Source organism: Panthera leo, chromosome A3 (assembly GCF_018350215.1).
Source record: "Panthera leo isolate Ple1 chromosome A3, P.leo_Ple1_pat1.1, whole genome shotgun sequence".
Taxonomy (NCBI): domain Eukaryota; kingdom Metazoa; phylum Chordata; class Mammalia; order Carnivora; family Felidae; genus Panthera; species Panthera leo.
Window position 1 is genome coordinate 86916808 of NC_056681.1, and position 18499 is coordinate 86935306.

The 18499-nt window shown below is 38.6% G+C and overlaps 1 protein-coding gene across 2 annotated transcripts in view; it reads right to left on the minus strand.

The window, feature by feature from the left end:
• The window catches only part of CA3H2orf42 (chromosome A3 C2orf42 homolog), a 32550-nt gene that overhangs the window by 10066 nt on the left and 3985 nt on the right, over window positions 1-18499 (minus strand). For both annotated transcript variants that reach the window (XM_042932576.1, XM_042932577.1), the window contains exons 2-6: window positions 7805-8085; window positions 6593-7427; window positions 5533-5643; window positions 3883-3987; window positions 1903-2007 (exon numbers count right to left, since the gene is read on the minus strand). In XM_042932576.1, the coding sequence (XP_042788510.1) occupies window positions 1903-2007; window positions 3883-3987; window positions 5533-5643; window positions 6593-7415 (1144 nt within the window). In that variant the 5' untranslated portion in view covers window positions 7416-7427; window positions 7805-8085. The remainder of the gene's footprint in view (window positions 1-1902; window positions 2008-3882; window positions 3988-5532; window positions 5644-6592; window positions 7428-7804; window positions 8086-18499) is intronic.

Sequence of the window (18499 nt, forward strand, 5' to 3'; positions counted from 1 at the left end):
ACTCACAGACCGTGAGATCATGACCTGAGCCGAAGTCGGACGCCCAACCGACTGAGCCACCCAGGCGCCCCTATTTATTTATTTTTAGAGACAGAGAGAGAGTATAAGTGGAGGAGGGCCAGAGAAAGAGGGAGAGAGAATCCCAAGTAGGCTCCACAGTCAGCATGCAGCCCGATATGGGGCCTGAACTCACGAACTGTGAGATCATGACTTGAGCAGAAACCAACAGTTGGACGCTTAACCGACTGAGCCACCCAGGCGCCCCCCTAAAGATTTTATTTTTAAATAATCTCTACACCCAATGTGGGGCTCAAACTTGCAACCCTGAGATCAAAAATCACATGTTCTACCGACTGAGCCAGCCAGGCACCTGTTTCATTTTTCAAATGACAGTCATTGGACGCCTGGGTGGCTCAGTCGGTTAAGTGTCTGATTCTTGATCTCAGCTCAGGTCATGATCTCATGGTTCGTGAGATGGAGCCCCAAGTGAGGCTCTGTGCTGGCAGTGTGGAGCCTGCTTGGGATTCTCTCTCTCCCATTCTCTCTGCCCCTTCCCTGCTCACGTTCTTTCTCTCTCTCTCAAAACAAATAAGTAAACTTTAAAAAAAGATTAAAATGATAATCATAAACTGCAACATATTCAGCAAAGAACATTACGATTATATGAGGTCTGCAAATATGCTATGAGGAGTGTTTGAAGACCTAAGATGTATCACTTGGAGAAAAGAAGACCTATCAGGCAGCATGATAGCTATGTGTGCAGTGGTAGGGACTGTCACTTAGAACAGGCCTACTCCATGTGGCTAGAGTGAACCAGAACCAACAGGAAGTGTTGGAAGCAAATATTTCTACTTAGTGTGAGGAACACTTTCCTCCCAGCTCTCACTGTCCAGCAATGTTATGAGCTGCCTGAAAAAGTGGTGAGCGCCTCACTACTGGACAAAGCCTGGAAAACTAGCCATCAAGGATGTTTTTAAGGCTATGGGCCAGGACTGGTTGGCTGGTCCACCTCTGAAATTGCTGAGGTCCCATGAAGTTATCACAATCAACCCAAATCCAGCCTGTATTCTCCAATCTTCCTTAATATGTCTATGTAATTTTATATAACTATCTTAGTCTCACATATTTAGATTTTTCTCTAAACGTTTTCCTCCCTTGCTCTGATTTTAAGTTTGAGAGTTAGAATGATCTTCTAAGGCTTTGGCATCTCTCTCACCCAACACACATCCATATACGTGCGTGCACAGACAGGCATACCCTAAGACCAAGGCCATCTACCTTCACTTATTATTTACTATTTGCGCTCCTCCATCTCTAAATTCATTCTGCTAGTCCTGTGTTTTAATGATGTGATTATTCCTTTATTTCATTTAAATCTCTACTTTCTTGTGGCCTAATGCACGCTGGACTGAAGCCTAATTACTTTTCCTATCAAAACAGAACAGAACTACCATTTGCAACAACATGGATAGAGCCAGAGAGTATAATGACAGGTGAAACAAGTCAGTCAGAGAAAGACAAATATCATAGGATTTCACTCTAATGTGGAATTTAAGAAACAAAACAAAGGAAAAGAAGAGACAGAGAGAGAGAGAGAGAAATCAAGAAACAGACTCTTAACTACAGAGAACAAACTGATGGTTACCAGAGGGGGAGGAGAGTCGGGGGATTGGTGAAATATGTGATGGGGATTAAGGAATGCACTTGTAGTGATGAACACCAGATGATGTATGGGATTATGGAATCACTATATCGTATATCTGAAACTAATATAACACTGAATGCTAACTATATTGGAATTAAAACAAAAACTTAAGTCAAAAAAACCAGGATAGAACTACAACACAATTACTTTAATTCTTCTACTTTCAGCAATAGCTAAGTTGGGCGACCAATACTTACCATCAAACTGATAGTGCATGGTTTGATGGATGCGTTCCGTGACACTGGCCAGCCAGTCTTGGAAGGACAGGGTCACTTGAGCCTCATCTAACAGCTGACCACAGGCTAGGAAAAACAAACAAAAAACTTTTCAGTAATTTTTATGGGTTTTTTTGCAAAAACAACAGTTAACTGAAGTCTGAAAAAGCTGCGGATTTTGTACAGAAAAGAGCAACAAGCTGAAATTTAAAGAAATTAGATACATTAAATGAAATGGAAAATTCTAGGATTTTTTTTTTTAAACATTTATTTTATTTTTGAGACAGAGAGAGCATGAACAGGGGAGGGTCAGAGAAAGAGGGAGACACAGAATCTGAAACAGGCTCCAGGCTCTGAGCTGTCAGCACAGAGCCCGACGCGGGGCTCGAACCCACGGACCGTGAGATCATGACCTGAGCCGAAGTCGGACGCTTAACTGACTGAGCCACCCAGGTGCCCCTAGGATTTTTTTTTTTAAGAATCCATCTAGAGGGGTGCTGGGTTGCTCAGCTGGTTGAGCGTCTGACTCTTGGTTTGGGCTCAGGTCATGATCTCATGGTTTGTGAGTTCAAGCCTAGCACCGAGCTCTGTTTTGACTGTACAGTGCCTGCTTGGATTCTCTCTCTGCCTCCCCCCCTGCTCACTTTCTCTCTCAAAATAAATAAATAAACTTAAAAAAAAAAAAGAATCCATCTAGAAAAAAATTGAAAAGTTGTGATTATTAACCACAGAAGGTTTGCAGCCTTTCAACATTAAACTGCAAATTGGAGGAGAGCCTCGCTGGCTCAGTCAGTGGAGCATGTGACTCTTGACCTTGGGGTCATGAGTTCTATCTTTACATTGGGTGCAGAGATTACTTAAAAATAAAATCTTTGAAAAAAAGAAACTGCAAACTTAAGAATGGCGTTGTATAATGGTTGCTTTAGAGATCTATAAATCAGGAGATAAGGATGCCACAACTACTATTCATTTGAAACTAAAATTCTCATTAGGTAAATGTATTTAGTGATAATTTGGATGAAAATCTATTTTATTTTATTTTATTTTTCCTTTGTACCAAAGGAAGTGATGAAAATCTGTTAAAAATCTTCTACCTGATATTTTTGATTTGTTTACTTCTTGACCTTCCAAAAACATTTATTCCTGGAATATGTCAGTTCTTAGCTAATTGGTTAATTAAGATTTGGTTTTGTATTATATGCTATTTATGTACTGATCTTGTCTTTAAAACCACAGTATGAGTGCAGGGATGATATCTAGTTTTTAATCACTCAGCCATAATATATGAGAGTTAAGAAAATGTTGATCCCCAAATGTATGGGCCTAATTATGCTGAATAGAAAAGCAAATATATAGGCTATGTTCAAATTAAGTTATTTTGTCTCATAAGTTCAGAAAGATAACCATGCTACTGCTTTTAGGTATGTTTTCAAACTTCATTTTTTTTTTAACACATGTTGACTTTTAATTGATTGATTGATTGATTAAGTAATCTCTATGCCCAACATGGGGCTTGTACTCACAACCCTGAGATCAAGAGTCACATGGTCTACTGGCTGAGCCAGCCAGGTGCCCCAAACTTCAACTTGGGAGAACAGATTATATTTGCCTTTCTCAGCGAATATTTATCCCTGCAGAATTATAAAATATATTTCTTCAAGTTTGAGGCTCCACACCAACTGCATGTGGGTAACAGGCAACAAAAGGAAAATATCTTATAGAACATGTGCTGCCAAAACATGAAGGAATCTTTGCTGCATTTGTCGTTAAAAAGACACGATTTGGGTCTGGGTATGATTTGAAACCAGTGGAACAGAATAGATCGCAGCCTCAGTGCCTGCTCGTGTTTATCTTACCACTCTTTGGGGGATAACATGCAACATTTCTTTTGATTATATTGCTTTGGGCTTCTTTAGGATGATTTTCCACCTCTTTAGCCTACCCTGGCTAAGGGAAACTTACCCTGCCTTTTTAATGAAGAAGCAACCACAGGTTTTTTCAGGCCACTTTTCCTTAGATTACTGCTCACTGCATCCTGAGGCAGCAGTGAACTGTTCGTCTGTGCACCTAAACCACACATCATTATAGTGATTTAATAATTTAATAATATGTCTGCAGAATATAAATCAATTCAATATTAATTTCTCAAGAGTCTAAAACATAAAATGTCTTTGCTAAGGTCTAAGTTAGCTTCAGCTTCTAGAAGGAATTAACATTAGCATTAATAAATACATAACATTTTAAGTTTTATATGCTCTTTACTGGAAATTGGGATGTGGGTGTGGGACCTAGAAGTGAAAAGAAGAAAAAAACTCACCCACTGTTCCCACTTCTCAATCACTATCAATTTTCTGGTGAACTACCAGAAAAATTGTGTGTGTATGTGTAGCTGATTTTGCTGGTTTAGTGATTTTAAGTAACTGTGATTATCCCAGGATCACCAAATTTAGCAAAAAAAAAAAAAAAAACAACAAAAACTAAATTTCAAATAAATGGCTTTTTAATATAGGTATGCTCCAAATATTGCATGGGACATACTTATACTAAAAATTATTGTTTGTATGAAAATCAAATTTTACTGAGCATTCTGTATTTTACCTGAGTTATCTAAACATTTCTTTATACTTCTTTATAATAATTTTTAATGGCTGCCTAATATTCTATCAAGTTAATTTATTATGGTTTATTTAACTACCCCTAGCGGTTGGCCCTTTTTTGTTTTTAATTTTTCAATATTATAAATAATTGTAAAGTTAACATCTGTGGACAAAATGTTTTTCCTGTATCAAGGATTATTTCCTCAGAATCAGGACTACTGAGTCAAAGGATAAGAACTTTTTTTTTTTTTTTTTTGCTTTCAGGTTTTCTTGGGAAAGACCAATAAATAAACATTTAACAACAGTCTCTGCTCTATATTGCTGCCAGAATTACTTCTCAAAAACAGAAATGCCCATGTCACTTTTTTCTCCATCTTTCTCCAACATCCCAGCATCAAAACTCCTGTGCATGACCATTTGACCCACTTCCAAAAATACTCCCTCTCACCACAAAAATGTTCCTACTTACATGTGTTGACTGGTAGTATTTTTCTTTTGTTTAGAGTCTAGGACTTACAACACTTATTTACAAAAGCACTTCACTATTTTCATATTGATTTATATGACTTCTTAATTGCCACTGGTACATTTACATTAAAAAAGAAAAATATATATATGATGCCACATGTTGAAAATACAGATAAGAAACTATACTCTTAAATTAGTGCAGAAGATATAATTAACCATTGTCACAAATTTTTAAAAATGCTCTATGGATGAAAACTTCATAACACTATCCTATGGCAAATTAAGGTGTAAAACTGGCCCAAATATTTAAGGGATAAATAAAATATACAATAATAAAAGGAGAATCTGGTTGGATCTTATACTCGGCCAAAAGAACCAACTCTTAGCTCAATTTCACAAAGAATTATCAATGAGGGATAAAACTTTTTTCAGGAAAAAAACATAACAAACATTATTTCTGCATTTGCTAAGACTGAGTGAAATACATAAAATACAGTAAAACAATCTCTAAAGACAACACCACCAAACAAATGAAACAGCTGCTCACCAGGTACTTCCTCTTTTTTCCTCTTCTTTGGCTTAGAGGCAGTAGACTCACAAGCTGATACTGTCGATTCTGAATGGCAACCTAACTGGGGCACAATAACCTCTTTAAGACCTAAAATATAACACATTTCTTAGTTATTAATACCATCCAAGAGTAAGTATGGGACCCTACCTAGAGAAAAATTAATTTATAAAACACAAATTATGGAGTGATTGCCTGCTTTAAAATAAATTCCTATTTATTTATTTATTTATTTATTTATTTATTTATTTATTTAGAGAGCACATGCATGAGCAGGGGAGGGGCATAGGGAGAGGGAGAGAATCTTAAGCAGGCTCCATGCTCAGCATTGAGCCCAACTTGGAGCTCAATCTCGTGACCATGAGATCACAGCCTGAGCTGAAATCAAGAGTCGTTGGATGCACAATTGACTGAGCCACCCACCCCTAACATAATTCCCTTTAAAGAACTCCCCAACACATAGGTTTTTGTTCATGGACCATTAACATGATAAAAGACTCTACAGAGAAATAACACTAAAAAGTTGGGAGTTACTGCCAACTAAAGATCATTAAGAAATGAAAATAAAAAGCATCTATAAGATAAAACTATGTAAAAAACCACAACAAAAGATGATGTAGTCTTTAAATGTCTTTTGAGCAAGGTATTAGTTTTCCTCATCTTCAAAGATGAGAAACAAGCAAGCAAGCCAAAATAAAAGTGTTTGTTTGTTTGCTCTTTGTTTTTATTAATATAGGGCATCTATGAAAGAGTTTAAAAAACACAACAAAAAAGCAAAGCAAAGTTAACTTTTGCTAGATTGATTGTCTCAGTGAAAATGCCCAAGTCTCTTGATCATTAATTTCAATCGACGAACCAACCAGCCAACCAACCAACTTTATGCAAGTGTGCTTACTGGGATTAAAAGAAGGAATGCTTTTCATTTGAATTATCTAGCAACTGCTTCTGAAGGTTGCTAGGACAATCTCCAAATGCCATCAGGGAACTCTTTCATTGCCATTTTAGAAAAACAGAGTAACTGTGTCAACACACCACCTACCGCTGGAATCAAAATTTAGGAAGTCTGAGAATTCCTGAGCCAATGTCTCGTCACTGGCAAAGGCACAGATGCAAGCAAAGAAATGAATACACCTCTGGGCCACCTCATCCTTGGAGGCATTCGACTTATGCGATTTCAGAGCCTGGCAGGAGCAGAAGAACCGGCGCTCGGGCAAGCTTTTGGCACTGATTTTCTGCACAAAGGATGTATGCAAATACCCCAAACTATGCTTCTGGCTTGCCTTGCATTTCACCACCAAAATGTTTTTAGTAATCCTCTGTACAAGGGGACCTGTGGGCTCTGTGGCCAGCTGCCAGATGGTCTGCTTGGTTTCTGGGGAGGCCTGCATTGCATTCAGGACTGAGCTTTTCAGAGTCAGAGGGGTGGCTTCTGCCTGGCAGTTCACTGCCAGCTTGATGTGCTGGCACTGATTCTCCACAACGCTCTGGGTGGCAGCTTTCAGGCATGAGGGGACATAACATCGTCCAGAGCTCAGCTGAGTGATGATTGTCCCATCCACCGTCTGGATTGTCGTCTCTGACACACCTAGCTCCACAAAGCACCGGTGATCGGGGCCCCGGTCTCTTTGCCGCACCGAGTAAACCTGCAGATCAGAGCCTGTTATGATTTTGACAGCTTCAACACTAGGCTGCTTCCGTGCACCGTAGCGGAATATGGTTCCACATGTCTTGTTCTTACAACTCAGTCCCCGGGTTCCATTGTATGTGCCGCATCGGGGACACTTTCTGATTCCCCTCAGTGTGGCCTTCCCCAAATCAGACAAGAAAGCTGGGACTTTAGTCCTCAGAGAGTTTGGCTCCATTTTTCAAAGGCCCTAGAAAGAGCAATAAACCCATCAACATGAATACACACTCATACATACACACACACCAAGTTAAAATCATTTATAAGATTTAGTACAGAAAATAAAATGTAAAGAAATAATCCACCATTTTCAAATTGTACCCTCATAACAGAACATTCACTTAAGCCATCAAGCAAAAGGAAACTTTGCCTTTCACATTATTATATATTTTTAAAAACCTAACAACTAAAGCATTTCTCTAGGTTCAGCACTGTTTTCTACAACAACCTAGATTAGTTAACCTAATTTTTACATGCACAGGTGTTTAATTTGAATAAGAACTGGAGAGTTGGAGAGATGAGTTCTTTCCTTTCCAACATTTCCCATAAAACACAAGCCTATCCTACCTGTATCAGCTGCCACAGCATCCAGAATACAGTGTAACCTGAATCCATAAGACCTGAAAGGTGTTTCATTAGTTTAGGATGATCATAGAAGACAGGCAAAGACACAATCATTTGCAGAGTAAATGATACTGTTTAACCCAAAGTCTTTTGAAGTTTGAACTCTATGGTGTAACAATGCAGACATTCTGCCTCCCCTTTCTTGGCCAGCCAATGGCAAAGCTCCTGCCCAGTGTTCCCAGAGTCGAAGATTCCCAACTGCCCTAAGTGGAGATCTTGGCAGTCTACAAAACAAGAAAAAATGTTAAAGTTATACAAAAGTCTCTCCTCTTAGAATAGGAATCTAAGTCTTCCATAGATATTTGAAAAATATTTGACAGAAATTCTTATGGAAATGCTTGGCTTGTACTTCTAATTTAAAGCAGGTAAAACAGTGCTAATGTCATTCATTACACAGAGAGTTGTCAAGAACACCCAGAGCCATGATACATAATCAGCCAAATACTCATCCTTCTTAATAATAATGTATTGCATCTTAGAGTGCTTTATGCTAGTCAAAGCGCTTTCACATTATTTCATCAGAACCTCACAATACTAGGATCTCATTTGAGCCAAACAACCACCACTCTTCACATGAAAATTAAAAAGCTAAGTAACTTGAGGCACCTGGCTGGCTCAGTCAGTAGAGAATGTGATTGTTGATCTTGGGGTCATGAGTTTGTGCCCCACACTGGGCATAGAGATTACTTAAACAAAACAAAACAAAATAAAACAAAACATGGCTCAGCTGGTTGATCCTCTGAGTCTTGGTTTTGGCTCAGGTCATGATCTCACAGTTCATGGGATTGAGCCCCGCACTGGGCTCTAAGCTGACAGCACAGAGCCTGCTTAGGGTTCTCTCTCTCTCCCTCTGCCCCTCTCCCCTACTCTCTCTCTCTCTCTCAAATAAGCTTAAAAAACAAACAAACAAAATGCTAAAAAAACTTAAAAAAAATTTTTTTTAATGTTTATATATTTATTTTTGACAGAGAGATAGATAGAGAGTAAGTAGGGAAAGGGCAGAGAGACAGGAAGACAGAATCCCAAGCAGGCTCTGCACCATCAGCCCAGAGCCCGATGCTGGGCCTGAACCCACGAATCGCAAGATCATGACCTGAGCCGAAACCAAGAGTCGGATGCCTAACCAACCGAGCCACCCAGGCGCTTCTTAAAAAATTTTTAAATTTATATAAAAAGTAACTTGCCTGAGGTCACCCAGCAAAATCAGCAATGTGGTTTCCAGTGTCTGTTAGGAAGAGTGTGAATCTCTGCTTTTAATTTCCCTCTAATATTATGAAAATTTTCAAATATAAAAAAAAACAGAATTATACAGTGCACCTCCATATGCCCACCCACTAGATTCTACAATTAACATTTTACTATATTTGCTTTATCACATATCTATTTATTCCTTTCTCCATCCATCAATCCCTCTTATATTTTACTGTATTTCGAAGTAGTTTGCAGACATCAATTCAGCATGCATATTATTAAAGTTCAACATTAAAAAAATTTTTTTAATGTTTATTCATTTTTGAGAGACAGAGCATGAGCGGGGGAGGGGCAGAGAGAGAGGGAGACACAGAATCAGAAGCAGGCTCCAGGCTCTGAGCTGTCAGCACAGAGCCCAAAACGGTCTCAAACTCACGAACCAATAAAATCTTTTTTTTTTCTTAATGTTGAACTTTATGGGGAGCCTGAGTGGCTCAGTCGGTTAAGCGTCCGACTTTGGCTTGGGTCATGATCTCACGGTTTATGGGTTCCAGCCCCTCATCAGGCTCTGTGGTCCAGCTCAGAGCCTGGAGCTGGCTTCGGATTGTGTCTTCCTCTTTTCTCTCTCTACCCGTCCCCCGCTCGCATTCTGTCTCTCAAAAATAAACGTTAAAAAAATAATAAAATATTTTATTAAGATGGGGGGGTGGCAGGCACCTGGGTGGCTCAATTGGTTAAGCGTCTGACTTTGGCTCAGGTTATGATCTCACGGTCTGTGGGTTTGAGCCACGCATTGGGCTCTGTGCTGCCAGCTCAGAGTCTGGAGTTCAGATTCTGTCTCCCTCTCTCCCTGCCTCTTTCCCACTTGTGCGCGTGCTCCCTCTCCCTCTCTCTCAAAAATAAATAAACATTTAAAAAAAAAAAGTTTTTTTGGGGGGGTGCCTGTGGCTCAGTTGGTTGAGTGTCTGACTCTTGATCTCAGCTCTTGTCATGATCTCATGGTTTGTGGGTTTGAGCCCTGCCTCAGACTCTATGCTGACAGTGCAGAGCCTGCTTGGGATTCTCTTTCTCTCTGTCCCTCATCACTCTCTCTCTCAAAAATAAACTTAAAAAAAATATTTAAAAAAATCTTTTTTTTAAAGTTTGCCCAGGGGGAGGGGAGGGGCAGAGAGAGAGAATCCCAAGCAAGCCCCACATTCAGCTTGTAGGCTGATGCAGGGCTTGAACTCACGAATGGTGAGATCATGACCTGAGCAGAAATCAAGAGTTGGACACTTAACTGACTCAGCCACCCAGGTACCCCTTTAAGTAATCTCTACACCTAACGTGGGGCTTGAACTCACAACCCTGAGATCAAGAGTCATGTGCTCTACAGACTGATCTAGCCCGGTGCCCCAAATTTCAATATATATTTTTAAGGCAATCTGCTTGTGGTGTTGAAATTGGCTGTTAGTATTGCTCTTGCCCCCTGACCCCAAAGGATGATGTTGATGAAGTATTTTCCTTCCACATTTTCTATAGTCTATTTGCTAATCAACAAATTGTAAAGTACAAATAAGGAAAGTCTAAGAATGCCCACGTTTTCATTAGTGCTATAAATTAATGGCCCAACTGTAATATGTGTTGTGATGTATCCACTAAGTGAATAAAGCTTTGTGAAATATAATCTATTGCAGTTTTCCACCTTGGCACTACTGACATTTAGGGCTGACATTCTTTGTTGTAGGGAAGAGTTCTATACATTGTAGAATGTTTGGTAGCATCCAGGGTCTCTACCCACTAGATGCCAATAGCAGTCAACTCTTCCTCCCTATGTGTTAAACAAACAAACAAACAAACAAACAAACAAACAAACAGTTTCCAGATATTGCTGAATGTCCTCTGGGAGGCTAAGTCACCCATTAAACACCCCTAATCTAGGAGAGCCAGGGTGGCTCAGTCTGTTAAGTGTCTGACTCTCGATATCGGCTCAGGTCATGGTCTCACAGTTCGTGGGATCAAGCCCTGCATCAGGCTCCATGCTGACAGCATGAGCCTGTCTGGAATTCTCTCTTTCCCTCTGTCTGTTCCCCTCCCCCCACACACGCTCTCTCTTTCTCTCTCAAAATAAATAAGTGGGGCACCTGGGTGGCTCAGTCAGTTAAGCATCTGACTCTTGGTTTTGGTTGAGGCCATGATCTCATGGTGAGCCTGCACTGGGCTCTGTGCTGCCAGTATGGAACCTGCTTGGGATTCTGTCTGTCTCCCTCTCTCTGCCTCTCCCCCCGCCTCTCTCAAGATAAATAAATAAACGTTTAAAAAAGTTTAGAAAGGGGAACCCTCTTGCACTGTTGGTGGGAATGCAAACTGGTGCAGCCACTCTGGACAACAGCATGGAGGTTCCTCAAAAAAGTAAAAACAGAATTACCCCATACCCAGCAATAGCACTACTAGGAACTTATCCAAAGGATACAGGAGTGTTGATATGAAGAAACATATGCACCCCAATGTTAATAGCAGTGCTATCAACAATAGCTAACATATGGAAAGAGCCCAAATGTCCATCAACTGATGAATGGGTAAAGAAGATGTGGTGTGTGTGTATGTGTGTGTGTGTGTGTACACACACACACACACATACACACACACATACACATACATATACATATACACATATACATATATATATACAATGGAACACTACTTGGTGATGAAAAAGAATGAAATCTTGCCATTCGCAACTACGAGGATGGAACTGGAGGGTGTTATACTAAGCAAAATGAAGTCAGTCAGAGAAAGACAGATACCATATGATTTCACTCATATGTGGAATTTGAGAAACTTAACAAATGACCATAGGGGAAGGGAAGGAAAAATAAGATACAAACAGAGAGGGAGGCAAACCATAACAGACTCTTAAATACAGAGAACAAACTGAGGGTTAATTGGGGGTGGACGACTGGGGGAGTGGGGATAATGGGTGATGGGCATTGAGGAGGGCACTGTGTTAGGGTGAGCACTGGGTGTTGTATGTAAGTGATGAATCACAGGAATCTGCTCCTGAAGCCAATACTACACTGTATGTTAGCTAACTTGACAATAAATTAAAAAAAAAAAAAAAAAAAAAGTTTAAATAAATAAATAACTAAGCTTTAAAAAAACAAAACCCTAATCCAGAGACATTAGTTTGTTTACACAGCATTTCCTTTCTAGGCCAATAAACTTCTTTAGCAGGTATTTTCATTCAGCCACACGTGGGTTCTTAAGAGAGAATGTTGTTCCAAAGTCAAAAGATAGAATATTTAGTTTGCTCTTTACCACCAGTTATTTCTTTGACCAAGTTTAACTTCTGAGTTTCAGGTTGGCTTTCATTTGCAAAATAAAAAATATATATGTATATATAAATAAAATATAAACATATAAAAATATATATAAATATATAATATATTATAATATATAATATATAATATAGAAATATATACAAACATATAATACACAATATATTAATATCAATATAATTATTTACATATTAACATATATTAATATAGAAATATATTAAAATATAGAATATATAAAATATAATATACGAATATATATTTGTATACATTTATACAAATATAAACAATAAATATATATTATATATAAATATATGTATAAATAAAAATATATATGAAAGAGCTTAATAAAAATTTATTTCTATTTTTAAAGAATTCTTTTTAATTTTTTAAATTTATTTATTTTGGAGAGAGAAGCAGGCATTCCTGTGCACATACATGAGCAGGGGAGGGGCAGAGAAAGAGAGAGAGAGAGAGAGAGAGAGAGAGAGAATATCCCAAGTAGGCTTCATGCTGTCAGCTTGGGGCCTCACTCAGGGCTTGAACTCACAAACTGTGAGATCATGATCTGAGCCAAAGTCAAGAGTTGGACATCCAACCAATGAGCCACCCAGTCACCACCGGAATTAATCAATTTCCAAATTACATTGATGATGATGACTTAACATATCATTAAAATGGGAAAAAAATAACTTTGTTCATTAAGGAAGGAACTGGTTTGCCAATTATACATGGTGAAGCCTTAAGGTGCTGTAGTTTCAGCATCATCATAGGAATTCCACTCTCCTTTTATTTTTTATTTTACTTTTGGGTTATTCTCTGAAGAGGGCAATTTGTTAGTATCTTTCAAAATAAAAAATGCACACTTCTTTAAAAATAACTTTTAATTTGGGAATAACTTTAGATGTAAAGAAAAGATAAAAAAAATCGGAGAGATTCCTGTATACCCACCCAGCCTCCCCAAGTGTTAACATCTTATCGAATCATGAGAGATTTGTCAACACTAAGGTTTTAATATTGGTACAATACTATCAACTCTACTACATACAGACTTTATTAGGATTCACCAGTTTTTCCACTAATGGCACTTTTTTTTTTTTAAGTTTATTTGAGAGAGAGAGCACAAGGAGGAGAGGAAGAGAGAGAGAGGGAGAGAGAGAGTCCCAAGCAGGCTCTGCACTGACAATGCACAGCCCCATGTAGGGCTCAGACTCAGAAACTGTGAGGTCATGACCCTAGCTGAAAACAAGAGTTGGATGCTCAACTGACTGAGCCATGCAGGAACCTCCTAATGGCACTTATTTAAGAATAATTTTTTTTTTTAAGATTTTTTTAAAGATTTTTTTAAAATTTAATTTAAAGTGATCTCTACACCCAACATGGGGCTCAAACTTAGAACTCTGAGATCAAGAGTCGCATGTTCTACTGACTGAGCCAGCCAGGCACCCCAACAATAAACTTTTTATTTTAGAATAATTTCACATTTTCAGAGAAGTTGCAAAGATAAAATAGAGAGTTCCCAGATACCTTTCACTCAGTTTCCCCCAACGTTAACATCATATGTTATTACCACAGGACATTTGTCAAAACTAAGAAGCCAACATTAGTACATTATTATTAACTAAACTAGACTTTCTCCTTTTTTCTGTTCCAATCCAAAATACCACATTGCATTTGTCATGTCTTCTTAGTCTTCTTGGAGCTGTAGTTTTGTCTTTCCTGGTTGTTCATAATCTCGGTAATTCTGAAGAGTCAGGTATTTTATAGAGTGTCCCTTAATTTGGAGTAATCTGATGTTTTCTCTGCATATTTAAAAATTTTTTTTATTTTATTATTACTTTTTTTTAATGTTTATTTTTGAGAAAGAGAATATGCAAGCAGGGGAGGGGCAGAGAGAGAGAGGGATGGGGGATCTGAAATGGGCTCTGTGCTAACAGCAGAGAGCCCAACATGGGGCTTGAACTCACAAACTGTGAGATCATAACCTGAGCCAAAGTTGGATGTTTAACCAACTGAGCCACTCAGGTGCCCTTACTTTTTTTTTTTTTAATTAAAAAAATTTATTTATTTATTGAGAGAGAGAGAGAGAGAGAGAGAGAGAGAGTATGTGTGTGAACAAGCAGGGGAGGGGCAGAGAGAGGTGAGAGAGAGAATCCCAAGCAGGCTCCATACTATTAGTGCAGAGCCTGCCACGGGACTTCAATTCACAAACCTATGAAATCATGACCTGAACTGAAATCAAGAGTTTGAGGCTTGGGGCACCTGGGTGGCTCAGTTGGTTGAGGGTCCAGCTTCAGCTCAGGTCATGATCTCACAGTTGGTGAGATTGAGCCCGGCGTGGGGCTCTGTGCTGATGGCTTGGAGCCTGAGGCCTGCTTTGCATTCTGTGTCTCCCTCTCTCTCTGCCCCTCAACCACTCATACTCTGTCTCTCTCTCTCTCAAAAAAAAAAAAAAAAAAAGAGTTGGAGGTTTAACTGACTGAGCCACCCAGGCGCCCCTCTGCCCTCTCTGCATATTTCTTTTGACACAGTAATTGCACTAATTAGAATTTATCTTACAGATATTCTCCCACATATGAAATGTGGGATATATAAGGTTATTCACTAAAGCACTTTTGTAACAACAAAACATTAGAAACAACCTAACGCCCACCAAGAAGGAACTAGTTGGGGGCGCCTGGGTGGCTCAGTTGGTTAAGCGTCAGATTTTGGCCCAGGTCATGATCTCACAGTTTGTGAGTTCGAGCCCTGCGTCAGGCTCTGTGCTGACAGCTCAGAGCCTGGAGCCTGCTTCATATTCTACGTCTCCCTCTCTCTGCCCCTCCCCGACTCATGCTCTGTCTCTCTCCGTCTCAAAAATAAATAAACGTTAAAAAAAATTTTTTTAATTAAAAAAAAAAAAAAAAAGAAAAGCAAGGTATAGAACAGCCAAGTATGATATGCTGTCAACATATCAGGAGAAGGAAGGAAACATACATACACAATATACATATACAATAAGATAATTTCCTAAAATTTCTTTTTTTTTTAACTTAAAAAAAGTGTCTTAAAATTATACAATATAAAAGCAAAATTTAGGGGCAAAAATTATCATTAAACATATCTTATCCTATCTCACTTTATATACTCAAATAAATTCAAGGCAGATTAAAATGTTCAAGTATAAAAGTTGGAACTGTTAACATAGTAGGACAAAGGGAGGGGATTTAACATTTTTTAAGGATATCAGAATGATCATGGCCTAAATGACACAAACCCCAGAATCCTGACTGTATTAGTGTGTTTGTGTGTTTTTTTAAGAAACCTCTTTATTGAGGTATATTTTATAGACCACAAAATTCATCCATTTTAAGTATACAATTCAATGACAGTCATTATACTTACAGAGGTAGGCATCCATCACTACAGTCAGTTTGAGAACACTTCTATCACCCTAAAAAGACCCCTCTGGCCATTTGCAGTCAATTACCATTCCCACCCCCAGGCAATCACTAATCTGTCTTATTGTCTCTACAGATTTAGATTTTTTGGACATTTCATATAGATGGAATCATACAATATGTGGGATTTTGTGTTTGTATTCTTTCATTCAACATGCTGTTTTTAAGGTTGAACCACATTGTAGCATGTATTAGTAATTCATTCGCTTATATTGCTGAAAAGCATTCCATTGTATGGATATATCATTTTGCTTATCCATTCACCAGCAGACAGATAACTGTTCTGTTTCCAATTTGTGGCTATTATCAACATGCTGCTGAGAACATTAACATGCAAGTCCCCATGTAGACAAGGATCTTCATTTCTCTTGGGTATCTAGATACCTAGAAGTAGGATCACAGGGTCATAGTTTAACTTAAACTTTTAAAGAAATGACCAAACTGCTTTCCAAACTGAAAAGCATTGTTATATTCATACCAGCAACATAAGAGGGTTCCTGCTTCTCCTCTTCTCTTCCTGGCCAACATGTATTATTATCTTCTTCTTTCAAAAAAAATGTTTATTGATTTCTTTTGAGAGAGAGCGAGAGAGCAAGGGAGGGACAGAAAGAGAGGAAGAGAGAGAATCCTAAGCAGGCTCCTTGCTTTTAGCACAGACCCCTACATGGGGCTCACTCGCATGAACCACGAGGTCATGAACTGAGCTGAAATCAAGAGTCTGATGCTTAACCGACTGAGCCTCCCTGGAGCCCCTTGTCTTATTATGGCCATTTGGTTACAGTAGGTGTAAAGTGGTACCTCCCTGTGCTTTTAACTTGCATTTCTCTAACGAATAATGATGTGGAGCAACATATTACATGCTTCTTTAGCCACATCGATATCTTTGGGGAAATACTATCAAAGATTTTGCTCGTTTTACTTTATTATTAATTTTTAAAGTAGGCTCCACGCTCAACACCAGGCTTGAACTCACAACCCTGAGATCAAGAGTCAGACCCTCCCCTGACTGAGCCACCCAAGCACCCCTCGCCCATTCTAAAATTAGACTGAGGGGGTTTGGCTGGCTAAATCAGTAGAGAATGCGACTCTTGATCTCAGCATCATGAGTTCAAGCCCCACATTGGGTTGTAGAACTTACTTAAAATAAATACATACATACATACATACATACATACTGATTATATTTGAATACATAAAAATGAAAATTTTCTGCATGGAAAAATATATCATAAGCTAAGTACAAAGGTGAAAAAAAACTTGAAGAATAAAAGAAGTGCAAGGCTTGTACACTGAAAACTTCAAACGTCATCGAAAGAAATTAAAGACCTAGCAAAATGGAAAAGCATCTCATGCTTGCAGACTGGAAAACTAATATTGTTAGGAAGGCACTACTCCCCCAACTGATCTACAGATACAACGTAGTCCCTATCAAAATCTCAGATTTTTTTTGCAAACTGACAAGGTGGTCCTAAATTTTATATAGAAATGCAAGGCACCTGGTAGAGCCAAAACAATCTTGAGAAAGAAGAATACAGTACAAGGACTCACACTTCTTCTTCTTCTTCTTTTTTTTTTTTAATGTTTATTTGTTTTTGTGAGAGAGAATGAGAGAGAGTGAGCAGGGGAGGGGCAGAGAGAGAGGGAGACACAGAATCCAAAGCAGGCTCCAGTCTCCGAGCCACCAGCACAGAACCTGATGTGGGGCTCGAACTCATGAATCGTGAGACCATGACCTGAACTGAAGTCAGATGCTTAACCTGAACCGAAGTCAGATGCTTAACCAACTGAGCCACCCAGGCGTCCCTCACACTTCTTGATTTCAAAACTTACTATAAAGCAAATTAAGGCAATGTGGACAGAGAAGACAAATACTGTATGATTTTACTTATATGTATAATCTTAAAAAGCCAAACTCATAAAACAAAGGATGGAATGGACTGCCAAGGATTGAGGGGTGAGAGAAATGGGGAGATATCAGTCAAATGGTACAAACTTCCAGTTATAAGATGGATAAATTCTGGGGATCTAACGTACAGCATGGTGATTATCGTTAATAATAGTATATTACATTGCTAATATATGTCAGCTAATAGCTGAAAGCTGCTAAGAGAGATGTTAAACGTTCTCACCATACACAAAAATGGTAATTATATGACACGATGGAGGTGTTAGCTAATGCCTTGGTGGTAATCATTTTGCACTGTGTAAGTGTATCAAATCACACCGAACACCTTAAACTTACATGATGTTATGTCAATTATATCTCAAAAAAGCTGAGGGCCAAAAAGACAAGAAGGCACTGGCACGAGGGTAGATATACAGAGCAACAGCATATAATTAATTAATCAAGCATATAATTAAGAGGTCAGAAATAATCTCTCACATTTATGCTCCACTGATTTTTGACAAGGATGCCAAGATCATTTAATGGGGAAAGAATAGTCCGATGAACAAAAGGACTAGGACAAGTGGATATCCATCTCTAAAAGAATCAAGTTGGAAAAAAAAAAATTAAGTTGGACCCATACCTCACACTGTATACAAAATTTAACTCAAAATGGATCACAGACATAAATGTTAAGAGCTAAAACTATAAAACTCTTAGAAGAAAACGTAAGGGTAAATCTTTGTGACCTTGGATAAAGCAATGGTTTCTTAGATATGCCACCGAAAGCATAGATGACAAAAGAAAA